Here is a 15,301-nt window from a genome sequence, read left to right on the forward strand (position 1 = left end):
TGAGGGTCCTATGATACAGTTTTCTTTGGTTGAAATGAGTACTTCCAAACCTTTTTTTATACTCACAAAAATCCCTTTTATCATTTTATCTTGTCCTCCAAAGGACCTGATTTTCATCTATTAAGTAAAGATTCCTTCATTTTTAGCAACCTAAGATATATTTAACTGCTACTCGGAGCTCCTGATAAGCCTGGGATAATCCTATTGAGAGGTAATATAATTCAAGCCAAAGGAAAGAAACCTGATGTTATAGTCTGTGTAACACTGGTGTGGATCACTGTTTGATTTCCAGCAGTCTTTTTGAAATACTGAAAATAGCTCCACGATTTGGTGGCATCTAAGGAATTGGGGATTCTACTTAATAAGTCACTACCCCTGATCAATTTGATGTACTCTTTCTTCTGGTTCTCATTTAGTTTCCTGGTGGGAGAGAAAGCCAACATTCTACCACTCTCAGCACTGTTTTTCCATGGCTAGGCAGGGGACAGGAGAGCTCTTGAGAGGGAAATAGGTGGACCTGACCAGGTGTGGACTCGACAGTGGGTACACGTGCACTTAGAATTCCAGCTACCAGAGAATATTTCCCCAACCCCCTGCTATGCTAACTCCAGAACCAAATAAGTTTCAGGGGTGATGTTATTTTATTTTTAGCTCTGAAGTTCCCAGAAGCATAATGTATGTGAAGTATATTAAAGCATGTAAAGCAGTCTTATACTCCAAATGATCAGCAAGTTTGAGGAATGAGACCTCTTTGAGACACAAATATTTGAAAATACTTCTCTTAAAAAGCATAATCAGGGACCAAGGGAGCATTTCAACACTTCACTGAACTGCAGGTTCTTTAAGTGAAAAAAGACAGAGGTTGCACTTGATGATCTACAAGAACCCTTCCAGTCTCACTTTCCATAATTCTGTTATAAAATAAACCCTTGCTTATTATGCTCATGTTTTAATCTTTTATGGCCCACACTGAGGGAGGTATTCATAATGTGTGAACCAGGAATATGACTAGTGTTTAGCCAAACAGCAAGAACCAGGGAGAAACAAAGAGAAAAAAAATGAGTTTCACTGTTTATCACAACAGCCCTTTGGAGCCACCAAAATATGAAAACAAATAAACATGACATAAAATAATAGTTTCTTGAATAGATTTTAGCATTTATTAGACTTTAAAAACTAGGATGATCTACCTTATTTAGAGAGTCCACTTGTGGGTTGCAATGTTGTTTGCCTTAAACTATCGGAGAATAGCAGAATTTCTTTGTATAACATTTCTAAAGAGGATCCATCTATCTTTTCCTGCTCACACTGGCTTTGAGCATCTGCCCGAGTTAACCTGTTTCGATTCTCCGAGTTGACAATTCCATAATTAGCAGACTAGCATGCAGAAAGCATGTGTTTATTTAAGGAAACAAAAGCACGGGCGAAACATGACGACCTAACTGAGCAGAGAGAGCACGAAACACAGAGCGCAGACTGGGGGACCCCGGGCAAAAGAGGCAGAGTCCTGGAGGATGGAGGGCCTGATTCCTCGTCCCTCCTCACACAATGCCTGTGTTTCTGAAGTGAATCTGTAGTTGGATACTTAACTTTTCCTGACTCTAAAATGTGCTCAAATTTTTCTTACTTTGGAGATATGAGAACAATTAGGTTTTCAAGTTTTGTGTTTTGCTTTGAGCTCAGACACAACTTAAAAGAAAAAAGCTTACTCTTAGCCTTATCTTTGTTTTGTCTCTCCCCACTGCTCCACTCAAAGGCTTCTCCCCTGTTGCAACCTGTTAGTAGCCTACATCCATCAGTTTTATATTCACGTGAAGAATTTTCCCCTTATTTGCTATTTGCATGTGGTTTCCACTATAAGTCTTCAGCCTCACGATTCTTGCAAAACCATAGTGATGGAACATTAAATCATTACACATATTTATCGAACACCGATTGTGCGCCAGTTGTTGTTCAAGGCACAATAGGATTACAGGGGAAAAGAAGACGTATATGGCGTCTGTGCTTGTGGCGTGTCCAAGCTGGTGGAAAATACAAATTCGGCAGAAAGAATGAGGTAGACAAGGTATGAAGCTTGCTCCATCTTAGAGAACACTGCTACTTTGGGCTTCTACCGATAGTAGAAGAGAGGAAACAAGTCCATGGAGCATTATGATAAAAGCTCCCCTGTAGAATTGTCACTGATCCCTGAAATTTATTACTAATTTCTTAGATATAGAGAACACACACGACTTTTTGACAAGACTCATTATAATCTGTGATTGCTGATTTAAATCAAATTAAAAATCTAACTTTACTGTCCTGAGGTGCCTGTGTGAAAAAAAAAAAATTTTTTTTTTTCGTCTTTCTCATTATTGAACAAATCTTCCTCCCTCCATTGTCACACGGATACAAACTTGAAGTAGAAAAATCTCCATATCCCTTATTTATTCTACTCACTGAAAGTGAATTGTAAGTAGTTGATTTGACTTTCTAGTCATCTTCAGATTAATGTGGTTCTCTTAGCCTTGTTCTACACAGTTAGGGCCTAGTGGAAGTGAGGATTATGCTGAATGATAGACCTCTTCCGGGGGAACTGAGTTCCCTGGCCTTGGGCTTTCTCAGTGCTTCTTCGATGCTCACATAGGCACAACATGTGCTAGTCCACATCATATCATTTGAGGGGGTTCAAAATAAACCTCTTACCTATCTCTACCCCAAGGGATTTTTTTTTCTTTTTAACAACAATCACCTTTAACCAATTTTATATTCTGTCTTTATAGTCTCAATTTAAAACTGCAGAAGTGAAATGAAGTGAAAGTCGCTCAGTCATGTCCGACTCTTTGTGACCCGGTGGACTGTATCCCACCAGGCTCCTCTGTCCATGGAATTCTCCAGGCCAGAATACTGGAGTGGGTAACTGTTCCCTTCTCCAGAGGCTCTTCCCAACCCAGAGATCGAACTCAGGTCTTCCGTTTTGCAGGCAGATTCTTTACCATCTGAGCCACGAGGGAAGCCCAAGAACACTGGAGCGGGTAGCCTATCCCTTCTCCAGCAGATCTTCCTGACCCAGGAATTGAACCAGGATCTCCTGCATTCAGGCAGATTCTTTCCCAGCTGAGCTACCAGGGAAGAAAACTGTAGAATATATATCTAATTTTAATTTTTTTGACTGACTGACCTAAGGGTTGTTACACACTCTCGCCATTGTAGTATCTCACTTCAGTGGTGGTTCTCCAGCGTTGCTCACTACAGGGGTAGGGTGGGCCTTGGCCCCCTTAGAGGATTTCTCACGCCTGAAACGAGGGGGATGCCCTAAAGTTTCGTGACTAATGTGATTCCTTGTTTTTCAGCTTAAATGTGTATTCTATTTCAAGAGGAGACAAGCTTGATCCAAAGAAATTAGTAATAAATTTCAGGCATCAGTGACAGTTCTACAGGGGAGCATTTATCATTAATGTTCCCTGGACTTGTTTCCTCTCTTCTACTATCAATAGATGCCAAGATAGAGGAATTTCTGGGAAGGCAGCAGAGTGGAGTGAGTAAGAGCGAGGGCTCTGAGGTGCCTCCCAGTGTCTACTACTGGCTGCATAACCTCCCTCTGTCTCAGAGTCCCTCTGTGTGAATGGGATTGATGAAGACAGTGCATACATCATGCAGGTGTTCTTAGGATTCAGTGACTAGTGTGTGCAGTGTGCTTAGAACAGTGCCTGGTACCAAGTAAGCACTTTTTCTCCCCCTCTCCTTCCCACCTCCTCTCCCTCCTCCTCCTCTTTTTCCTATGTGTCAGAGTTTAAATTGTCTTTTAGTTTCCCTAAAGGAGGTCCAGCGGATGGTATCAACCTACCATTTTACCAGTTGAACCTTTTTATCCTGATGCTATTTCTGTATAATGCTAATTGACTAATTTATAAATCTCTTGGCTCTGTTGATAGGCAGTTAATATTCCTCACATAAAATTAATTTAGACTATTTCCTAAAGACCTACAAATTATTATTACTTTTGTAATAAGATTTTGTTATAACTGGTACATTGTTTAAAGCCATGTTTCACTTAGAAATAGAGTGAACTTGTTGCTGTTGTTGAAGATACAAGTTTGGGATTATTAATCTGATTAAGGGGTTTCCCAGGTGGCTCAGTGGTAAAGAATCAGCCTGCCAAGCAGGAAATGCAGATTTGATCCTTGGGTTGGGAAGATCCCCTGGAGAAGGAAATGACAACCCACTCCAGTATTCTTGCCTGGAAAATCTTATAGACAGAGGAGCCTGGCAGGTTCCATTCTGTGGGGTCACAGAGCCAGACGTGACTTAGTCACTAAACAACAACAATAATCCAAGGAAGAGACATCTTATGCTTAAGCATCTCCATAAAGTCACTAGTCATGTAAGTCTTAGACAAGTCTCTTAGCCAAACTAAGATTCATTTTCCTCATCTGTGAAAGGGGAAGAATGACTCCCTTGTAGGCTTTGTTCAGAGATTAGAGATAAGGCCTGGTCCCCAGAGAGCCTGACACACACAGTGCACTAAGATTCAACATGGGTCTTAATTATCTCAACACCTGGATCTTTTCCCCGATTATTTCTCATCATGCTCAGGTGCTTGCATTTACTCAGAGGGCAGGAGGGGTACAATTGAAGGGTGATTATAATTAAACCCAGAATAAAAAACTTCAAGTAGTTCTTGGAGTGAAGGTGTTACGTAACTATATTTTCAAAAGGCAAGAACCTATGGCTTGGAGTCAAGAGTGCATAGGGTGTTTTTTGGACAGAAATGGTTTTCTGGCATCCCTGTGAGAAATAGCAAGGTTGTTCAGAGCACTGTTTTCTGGTGAGAGCACTACTAACTCCGGGGTGATAATTGCTCCAGCAAGTCCATGCCTGCTGCAGGCTTTGGAGCCTGGGAGCCGGGAGCCCAGGCCATGAGCTCAGAGTGTGGGGGATCCCATGCCTCACACGAGGACCTGCGTCACAGCACAGGAGACAGATGGATAAGGTTGATCCATGGACGTGGAAGTGACATTCCACACCTTGAAAAAAAAAAAAAAAGCTTTTGAGGGCATTGATTCAAGTCTTTGTGGGGGAAATTGCATTAGAAGGGCATATAAAATTCCAAAAGTAGAGCTTGCTTACTAAGAAAACATTTTTAAAAGTGGGAAAATTTCCATGTAACCAATTAGAGTGCTTTTTATGTGTGTGTGTTTATTTATTTTTAGTCAAAGGATAATTGCTTTACAGTATTATGTTGGTTTCTGCATTTGAATCAGCCGTAGGTATACATGTTTCCCCTCCCTCTTGAACCTCCCTTCTGCCTCCCTCCCCATCCCACCCCTCTAGGTTGTCACCAAGCCCCAGTTTGAGTTCCCTGAGACATACACAAATTCCCATTGGCTATCTATTTTACATATGGTAATATGTGTTTCTATGTTACCAATTAGAGTGCTTTTAAAGCTTGTTTCTCACAAGCTTCCACACCTAAACAGACTAACTGGAAATTTCATCTGACATAAGGAGATATTAAGGGTACACTTTATTTACATTGTGATGGAAACCCTTGCCATTTTTTTTATGCCTATCAATGGAAGAGAACATTTGTACAAACACATACATTTCACTCCCAGTCTCACATCTTTTAAATTTTATTTTTTAAGATTTTTGATGTGATAAGAACATGTAACGAGATTTACCCTCTTTGGCAGATTTTTAAGTATACGATACAGTATTGTTACCTTTAGGCACAATGTTGTACTGCAGAACTCTAGGACTTATTATTTATTTATTTATTTTGGCTGCACCGTGAGGCATGTGGAATCTTAGTCCTCGGACAAAGGGTGGTACCACGCCCCCTGCAGGGGAAGCGTGGAGTCTGAACCAGCGCACTGAAATGTTATACCTGTTAATTAACAACTGCCCCAGCCCTTGGCACCCACCATTCTGTTCCTTCCTTCTAGGAGCTTGACCATTTCTGATATGTTATATAAGTGGAATCATGAAGTATTTGTCCTTCTGTGTCCCAGTCTCAATTTTTTAGCGTATTATTATTCTTTTTTTACTGACAATATAAGTGATCAGTACAGAAAACATCTGTAGAAAACGTCTACTCCCTGTGTTTTCACGTGGTCTCTCCTCCATATGAGTATGTCCCTGGTGTCTCTCAATTTCTTCCTCTTATAAGAACACTAGTTAGAGTGGATTAGGGCCACCCTGATGGCCTCATTTTAAGTTAATTTTTAAAGGCCCTACCCCTAAATACAGTCACATTGTGAGCTATTCACATGGGGCTTCAATATGTGAATTTGGTGGGGCAGGTTGGGGGGGGAAGGGATGACACAATGCAGCCCATGTGCAATGAGGACCTTATTTTAAGCCTTTTGATTCATATTGTCAACAGCTTTCCAAGAAAGCTGTATCCATTTATAGTCCTGCTACCAGCAAGGAATGGCAGTGCCTATCCCCTTGCACTCCTGCTAGTGTTAGTGTTATTAAAACAAACAAACAAACAAAACAACTTTTTTTTGCTAACCCAAAAGGCAAAATTGGTTTTCATTTCATTTTAACATAATTTTGACTACTAATAAGCCTAAACAGTTTTCACCACTTGGTTTTTCTTTTTCTTTCATTCTTTATACTTTTATTCATTGAATGTGTATTTAATAAACTCATGCTGTGAAGGCAGCAAAGTGCTGTGTACTGAGTTTCTAGGAGAGAATGATACGTAGCCCTTGACACGTGGAGCACACAGTCTACTGGAGAAGAGAGACGTGTAACAAAATTAACCAGAAGATCAACGACAGTTGTGAAAAGCGTCATGAAGAAGTATAAGACCTCAGGGAGAGTGTCTAACAGTGCCTCAGGGGCCTGGACCAATCAAGGGGGAAGGCAAGGCTTTCTGAGGGGGGTGTGGTTTCCACTGTGAGTAAAGTGCGATTAGCTGGTGATGAAGTGAAGGGGTGGGGTCACAGCCAGAGGGGACCTCTTGTGAAAATGCCTGTGCTGGCTAGGAGCAAGTGAGCTGGAGGAAGCGACCAGTGAGGCTGTGTCCTTGAAGAGGTGAGGGTGAAGAGATGAAGCGTGATGGCGTATGTTTGTTGCGGTTGTTTTAAGTATGCTGGGTGCTGTGGGGAAAGTGAGTAAGAGTGAACCCAGGATAGCTCCAACTAGGAAGGAAGCTGCCACTGTAATCTGGGCAAAAGGTAATGATGACTTGGATTAGGGTAGTAACGGTGGCACTGGAAAAAAGTGAATGGTTTTCAGAGACACTTGAGAGGTGGATTCTACTGACTTGGCAATTGGATGTGGAAGGTGGCCCAAGCAACCAGGTGAATGGCGATGCCTTTTCTAAATTGAGGGGCACTTGAGAAGCAGGTTTGGGGAGGAGAGGCAATGAGTTCGAATTTGGACGGATCAGGTTGTGTGCCTATGGGAAACCAAGAAGGGAAGTTTTGAGCGGGCAGAAGCTCAGGGGAGAAGTCAGTATAAATGAGGAAACTAGGGTATAGATAGAAATTGAAGTCTGGGGGTGAGGCATTTAGAGAGACAGTGTTAGGTGAGAAAGCAAAGGAAGGGAGGGAGGACTGGTTTAGAGCGCTGGGGACTCCAGCAGTTGTGAGCAGACAGAAGGGAGAAGTGAGCAAACATCTAAAACACAGTGGCAGAAAGGTGAAGGGGGAACCAAGAAGTGCCATGGCAGAAGGCAAGAGAAAGACTGTTTCAGAATGGCTCCCTAGGCACCTGGGTTGGAGGCTACATAAAGGACGAAAGGCTAAAACATGCACAGCATTTGGCAACATGGGGACCAATATCCTAACTAACATGTGGCTGCAAAAGCTGGATTGGAGTGGTTTGGAGAGTAAGAGAAATTGAGAGAGCAAATGTCACAATTCTTTCAAAAGTTTGGCTTCTCTGAACTCTGTCTTTGATTATTTTCCAGTTGTTGATCATTTTCTGTTGCTGTCATTGTGTTACCTGACCTCTATGTTTGTATGTATATGTGAATATACTTATTTATCTTCAGAGTATTTATTAAATATTAGTAACTTGTAGCAAATATTTTGTTTTTTTTTTGTCCACTGCATAATTTTGTGTTGTTTTCATGTATATTAGCTTTACTTATGTAATTAAATGATTTTTTTTCCTTTTGACTTCTTCTATTGTTCTTTGCTCTTAGAAATTCCTTCTCTATACAGAAATCACACAACTATTCATCTTTGTATTATTTTTTTTAATGTTTATGGCTTCTTTAAAATTTTCACTTGATTATTTTGGAATTTTTTTTTACATGTCAGTTTAAGGCTTGGGACACTTGATTATACCACCCTAATGATACAGGAGCAACAAAGCTAATCTTGGGATATTTAATGTTTTGACAAATTGACTCCACTGCCTCATTGCTGTAGAAAGGTCCTACTGATCAAGAAGATGAAATTTCAGTTCAACATGAGATTCGTTTGGTTAGTAATCTATGGACATTCTGTCTCTGTGCTAATATTGTGCAGTCTGTTTATATTGTAACATTTTTTATTCTGTATTCCCAGTTTCCTGTACTTCCCAGAATGATGTCGTCTGCCAGCCATCCTAGAAGGTATTCTTATGAGGACCAGGGATTTCGATGCCACACTCAAGTGCGGGATCACAGAAAGTGCTCAGGGGATGGGTCATTCAAGGAGCCATTGGAATCAAAAGGAAGATCCCATTCCAAAATTCAGTCATTTTCAGACTCCTTTGAACAGCAACTGTGCTTTAGAACCAAACGTTCCGTCTCTTTGGTATGTAACAGAGTTATTGAATATTTAAGCTGTCTTAGAAAAGGAAACTCAAAGAGTTCGTACTCTCCCAGTCTGAGGAGAACAAATCTAGCTTCTTATTTACAGTTTGGCATTGAGATCTTTCAGAGAAGGCAATGGAACCCCACTCTGGTACTCTTGCCTGGAAAATCCCATGGACAGAGGAGCCTGGTAGGCTGCAATCCATGGGGTTGCAAAGAGTCGGACACGACTGAGCGACTTCACTTTCACTTTTTACTTTCATGCATTGGAGAAGGAAATGGCAACCCACTCCAGTGTTCTTGCCTGGAGAATCCCAGGGACGGGGGAACCTGGTAGGCTGCTGTCTCTGGGGTCGCACAGAGTCGGACACGACTGAAGCGACTTAGCAGCAGCAGCAGCATTGAGATCTTTGGAAAATGATACCTGTTTTAGATAGCCCAGATGTACATAAAGGTTTTAAATTATTATTATTTAAAGACATCGGGTGTAGGAAGAATTCCTGAAGAAGTACTGGTTGGAATGTTTTGTTACCAATGTCCTCTAGTTCTTTGAGACTGTTTCTATCACCCTTATTACAAATAATTGTGATTTGTTCTCTTTCCACTATATGAAAAAGAAAAAGCTGTCCCTATTGCTCTTATCCTCCCCTATGTAATCTGGTAGGAAATAGTTTGTGATGGCGTTGTGCCCCCTGTATCTTTAAAAAGCACACAGAAGGAACTCTCTGGACACCATGAAGAGCAGGAGCAGGAGTGGTCACAGTGGCCTCGTGGGAATCCAAGTGAGGCATAAGGGAAACAGGCAGGAAATGGGGGGAAGACTAGAAGCACCACTGATGATGCCAAAACTGATACATAAAGTCCTAAACTAGAGACCAATTAATTGGAGGTTAGTTTTTCAACTTTGCAGTGTGTTCACTGAGCAGCCCTGAGCAACATACTTCTTTTTTGTTGGGTCTTTGATTTTGGTTTTATTTTGCAAAAGAAGAATAATGATATGTTTCTGCCATGTAGTAGATGGAGCGAATAAGTAAGGCTAGATCCACCTGGATCTTGAGCTGCGCTCTGTGACTGGCTAGGGAAGACACTCATGGGCTTCCTACCTCATGGTCCCCTGAGCTTGGTGCTTTCTGCCTAGCTGTGACAGCTGCTGGGATTGTCACTGTGCATTTTTGCCTCACGGTGGCACTTCACTTTTGTCGCAGTGACCTTGTGTATCTATGACTCCCCTTGAGTAAGTGCTATCTCTACGGGATCAAAAAAGGAATAAGGAAGGAAGAATAGTGAACAGCTGTCACTTTCTGTGTCTAAACATTATTAAGGGTTTCTATTTTGTCTTTTTTTTTTAATACTTTTTTTTTTTTAGATATGCTTTCAGACTTAGAACAAGGTTGCAAGAATAGTGCCAAGACTACACCTTTCACCTAGATTCCCTCTAAACGTAAACATATTATCCCATTTACATTTACTCTCTCTTTCCTTCCCACCCCCAAACAAGGGCACAAGGATATAAATATAGTATGGTAATTAAACTCAGGAAATGAACACCAACACAATATCTTATCTATTGGCCTTATTCCTATTTTCCCAGTTGTCCCAATAATATTTTTTATATCAAGATTCCAGATCATGTGTTGCAAATGATTTTCATGTCCCTTTAAGCTATTTTATTTCTGCAGCAATGCCTCAGTCTTTATCTTTCATAAGACTGGCTGGTTATGTTTTAGAATGAAGCTCAGTTTGAAATCATCTGATATTTCCTCATGATTAGATTCACATTATGAGCTTTTGGCAGGAATAAAATATTTTTTCACATCTGTTTCAAAACTGCTTGTTAAAGTCATTAATTATATTAATCAGGGAATTGACTTGCTTTAAATTCTTTCTAGAGTAAGGAAGGATATAAATATGTTTTGAAAAAAAATTTAATCAGAACAATTCTTTGTTGATTCTGTTGGCCACAGAAAAAATTCATATCACATGTTTACATAAGTGTGTAAATGTGAAATCAATTTTCTTACTTAAAGAGATGTCATTATCTTATCCTTAAAATATAAGAATGTTTGTTTCATTCATTTCTCAAGTTCTTCCTTTTGAGTGCCAAGATAACCAAGGCAGCCTTTTCAACTTTTTTGACTCAAGAACTCTGTTCATAGTTGTATGTAGTTGGCTCTTCATATCCTTGGGTTCTGTACTTGTGAACTTGAGCATCCATGCATCTTGGTACCCGTGGGTGGTTTTGGAACCAGTCCCCTTGAGGATACTAAGGGACAACTGTATAATAACCTAGAAACCTGCTAGGAATTTACAAAATCATTAAAATGCTTTTCATATTATGTGATCAATATATATGATAAATAATTTTAAATATTTTAAATTTTATATTACTTTTATATTATAAAATTTTTCTTCATTCCAAATAAAACAATTTGGAAAATACATACTTTAAAACATTTTTCTGTGTAACAATTGATGCGATTTTCTGAAACTAACTACATTAAAAAGTGTGATTTGTCAGCAAATCTAAAAATGATGTATATTGGCTTTTATTTGGGGGCCAAATGTATACTACTATGTAGATTTAAATTTTACATCTTTTAGCATCAAGAAGAGCCAGAAAACTGCCTTTGTGATCTGTTCATGACCAATAACATTAAAGTTTTTCCTTTTGATATTGAAAAACTCAACTGGCATTTTAAAATAATTTTTCTCACTTTGTTTCTAAGTGATAAGATAAGAAAAAAATATTTCAGGTTATTATTATGAGCAGTTTTCACATAGTCTTTATTCTCAATGAGGGAAAAGCCAAATTGCAAATAATCATCACTATATTTTCTCTATTTTATACTGTTCTTATAAGGATTAGAGATATTCCTGGCTGCTCAATATGAATTATGAGCAGATTGATGGATTTAATACAAGTGCTGGACCTAATGAAAATAATCTGGAGGCACATTTACAGGGCTAGTACAATTTTTAAGCCCCTCTTAACCTGTATCTCAGCATCATCATTTGTTTTGCTTTCTGATTTTGACTAGCGGACCATTATAGATAGAAATGAAATAATCTCAGTATGAAAACAATTTAACACTGTACAGAGGATAACACCCCCTCAGTAACCAGACATCCCCATAGCTCACCCTGCTGGGCTAGTCATGACCTTGCTCATCTGAGTGTTACTGCTTATGTTCACCTCGTAGGCACTCAGGAGTTCTGCAGCATTTCCAATTCAAGTGGACAATGGGGGAATAATGATTTTGTTTATTTAAAAAACTGAAGTGTAAATAGATACCATCACTATATTGACCAATACTAGTCTTTTGTAAGTAATTCCTTCGAAACTAACCCTCTGACCATGGAAATCAAAGAAGCACACCTCTCCCCTTGCCCCCAGTCTCCACACAGTTCCCTATCACATCACCCTATTTATAGTTATCATTACATTTATAACTACCTGTTATTTTTTTATTTCCTTTCAGGCTTATTGGTTGATTGTCTCCCTCCGCCTAGGTGTAGAATCTAAGCAGTAGGGTCTCTAGTCTAGTTGGTGTCATATCGCCCCATCCTAGAACAACAGTGTGTGTTTGTTCATTTGACCATTGAATGTGGACCCCTGGGCAACTTGTTGGGGAATGTTAGTGTGGTTGAATGTCATTCTTGACACTTCATTCTTTACCTAGTCCTTATCTGAAAACTTAGTGCAAACCCTTAGTGACCGTGAGGAGGTTAGAATCATTCAATGTATGATTCCCTTGCCACATTCTTTTTCAAAAAGTACCAGAAGAGTATTAATTTTACTGTGAAATCACATCCCTTTGTACCTTAGAGGCAGAGTCATGTGCAGGCCGAGTTTCCTCCACAGACCATCTGCTGGTGCCCAAGGCCCCTCTTCCTTTGTTTATGACTAAAGCTTTAGCAATACCCTTAGGCTTGTGCTAATTTATTACTAAAAACTAAGATGTGAAAGTCTCCTAAATGATTAGAGTTTCCTACATTTCTGATAATTAGGAAAAATGTTGAATGTTGTCAGCTATCTACCCTTTTCCAATCCTTCTTTATCAGGGACCTGAGAGCAGAAAGGAGAGAAATGAGAGAGAACGCCGGTTTCTGGAAGTGAGGTCTTGCAAGAAAGTGGAGGAAAAAAGGAGCTCTAGGAAGGAAGAGCATGGAGAAGCGTACCTGCCTACCCTGTCTGAAAAAGCGCTCAAATAACCCTTTGCTTCCACACCATGACTACCGACGCTGCTGCTTTTTGAGCCCCAATTTACCAGACCCAGGAACGGTACCTGTAAGAGGGTCTGCAGATGCTGAGTGACTCAGGTGGGTGGTTGATTCAGCTGCTCCCCAAGACAGCTTGCATCATACCCCACCTGCTTTTCAGAGTATGATCTGCTCTGTTGCCCTTTTAGGGGAATAAAAAGAATAAAAGGTATTTTAATAGAATAAAGTTATTCTTGAAAATGTAAAGAGAGATATTTAAAGAGCCACCTACACATCTTCACCAACCCTTCTTCCACATCAGCCTCACAAATAATCTTAAATAAATGTCATTGGTGTGACTCGAACTCCTTACTAGAAGTTATTATATAAGTATGTCTAATGGCCATTATTTAATGAGAACTGGTAATTAAAGGTGCCAGGTACTATGTGGAAAGTTTGAACGCATGACCTGAAATAGTCCTCACCACTCCCGAGGTGGGGTGTAGTCTTTTTACTTGCTGGCAGAGGAAACTGCAGTTTAGGAAAGTTCTGTCTTTCACTGCTGAGGAGGTAATCAGAGTTAGGGCCAGAACTCAGCTCATTCTGACTCATGTTCCTAACCTGAGGCAGGACATCTTTTTCCCTTTGGCAGAGGGTCCTGACTTAGTCTGTGTGTGATTTGCTTGTAAATGGGCAGAGGTGAATGAGAAAAGCAGGACTTGGAAGTGGGTTATAGTTTTGATGATAAGAACTTTTAAGACTTACTCTCTTAGCAACTTTCAAATGTACAATACAGTATTGTTGACTATCGTCATCTTGCTGTACATTACACCCATGACTTATTTGAAACATATGGAATGCTCCGCACAGATCTGCATGTCACCCTTACACACGTGCTGTGCTAATCTTCTGTGTGTCCAGAGAAGTTCCAATGTTACTGTATGTGCTGTTGAAGCAGGGACTTTTTATTCTTTTTCCAGCTTTATTGAAGTATAATTGATGAATAAATTTGTGTATATTTAAATTGTTCAGCATGATGATCGACGTGTATGTATATGACATTCTTTGTGAAACCATCACCACAGTCAGGTTAATTAAACACGTTGAGCCCATATTCTATTTTTTTTCCCTAGAAGGAGAGATAGTTGAAATCTCCCTATTTATTCTTTTTTAAAAAATTAAAAAAAATTTAATTGTAGGATAATTGCTTAACAACGTTGTGTTAGTTTCTGCCATATAACAATGTGAATCAGCCATAAGTGTATATTATATATATATATATATATATATATATATATATATATATATATGTCCCCTCCTCTTGAAGCTCCCTCCGCTCCCCATCCCACCCCTCTGGGTTGTCACAGAACACTGGATTTGTGCTCCCTGTGTCATACAGCAACTTCCCACTGGCTCTCTGTTTTCCATATGGTAATGTATAGGTTTCAATGCCATCCTCTCAAATCTGTCCCACCCTTTTCTTCCACTGCTGTGTCCATAACCATAAGTCTGTTCTCTACATCTGGGTCTCTATTCCTGCCTTCTTTTTATTCTTTATCTCTGTCTTGGATCTTTAAATGCCCAAGGGTAGCAAGAATCTCTATTTTGTAAAGATCTCCCAGAATTATACCACAACTGATTGCTTATGTAAGAACAAACTAACTTTGGCATAGTTAGTAAAAAGAAAGAAAAAGAGAAGAGGAAAACAGTGAAATAAAAGTAAAATATTGATGATCATTAACTTGCATTCTTTCAATTCATACAACTTGTACCTTCACCATTTTGGGTTGATACTTTCATGTAGCCTCTCAATGATGCTTTTTCACACAAGTAAAAGATGACTTCAATCTAGTACCTGGTGTGTTTGCTACCAAGGTGGAGAATGGGACCTGACCTGCCTTTGAGGTTTGTGTTCTGCTGTAGTTGTGGGGAAAATACTGGTTTCTCCACCTTTGCTTTGGGTACTTTTCAGTCTTGCTAACCAAATTTTAGAAGTGGGGATGATCTATACATTGCTGTGGCCCCAATATAAAGGTCTGGGGAGAAGTGGCCCACCCACGGGAAGGAGAAATACCTGGAGTTCTCGGGGCGCGTTGGCTGGCTGACTGAGAGAGTAGCCACCTTCCACTCCAACCAGGATACGTGTGAAGGTTCTTCCCCTTCAAGGATGATGATACCTGGAAAAATCAGAATTAGGAATTTTATTCTATATTTTATCAAATTGAAGAAAAGTCCATTTTCAGCACACTTTCAGGACCATTGTACATGTAAAAGGGGGGACTCTCTGAATATGACTTTGTCTATTTATTGCCTTTTTAAAATTTGTTTTAAAATAAAACAATACTTGTCATAATAAAGATA

General features: G+C 39.7%; 1 protein-coding gene across 3 annotated transcripts in view; it reads left to right on the forward strand.

The window, feature by feature from the left end:
• Nucleotides 1-14,677, forward strand: part of LNP1 (leukemia NUP98 fusion partner 1) — a 39,671-nt gene extending 24,994 nt beyond the window's left edge. Inside the window, exons 3-4 of one of the 3 annotated variants that reach the window (XM_027559035.1) lie at nt 8,511-8,741; nt 12,803-14,677. In XM_027559035.1, the coding sequence (XP_027414836.1) occupies nt 8,511-8,741; nt 12,803-12,952 (381 nt within the window). In that variant the 3' untranslated portion in view covers nt 12,953-14,677. The remainder of the gene's footprint in view (nt 1-8,510; nt 8,742-12,802) is intronic. The other 2 variants (XM_027558950.1, XM_027558861.1) reach the window with 2 other exon arrangements.
• Nucleotides 14,678-15,301: the final 624 nt, after the last annotated feature.

The sequence above is a fragment of the Bos indicus x Bos taurus genome, chromosome 1 (genome assembly GCF_003369695.1).
Source record: "Bos indicus x Bos taurus breed Angus x Brahman F1 hybrid chromosome 1, Bos_hybrid_MaternalHap_v2.0, whole genome shotgun sequence".
NCBI lineage: Eukaryota > Metazoa > Chordata > Mammalia > Artiodactyla > Bovidae > Bos > Bos indicus x Bos taurus.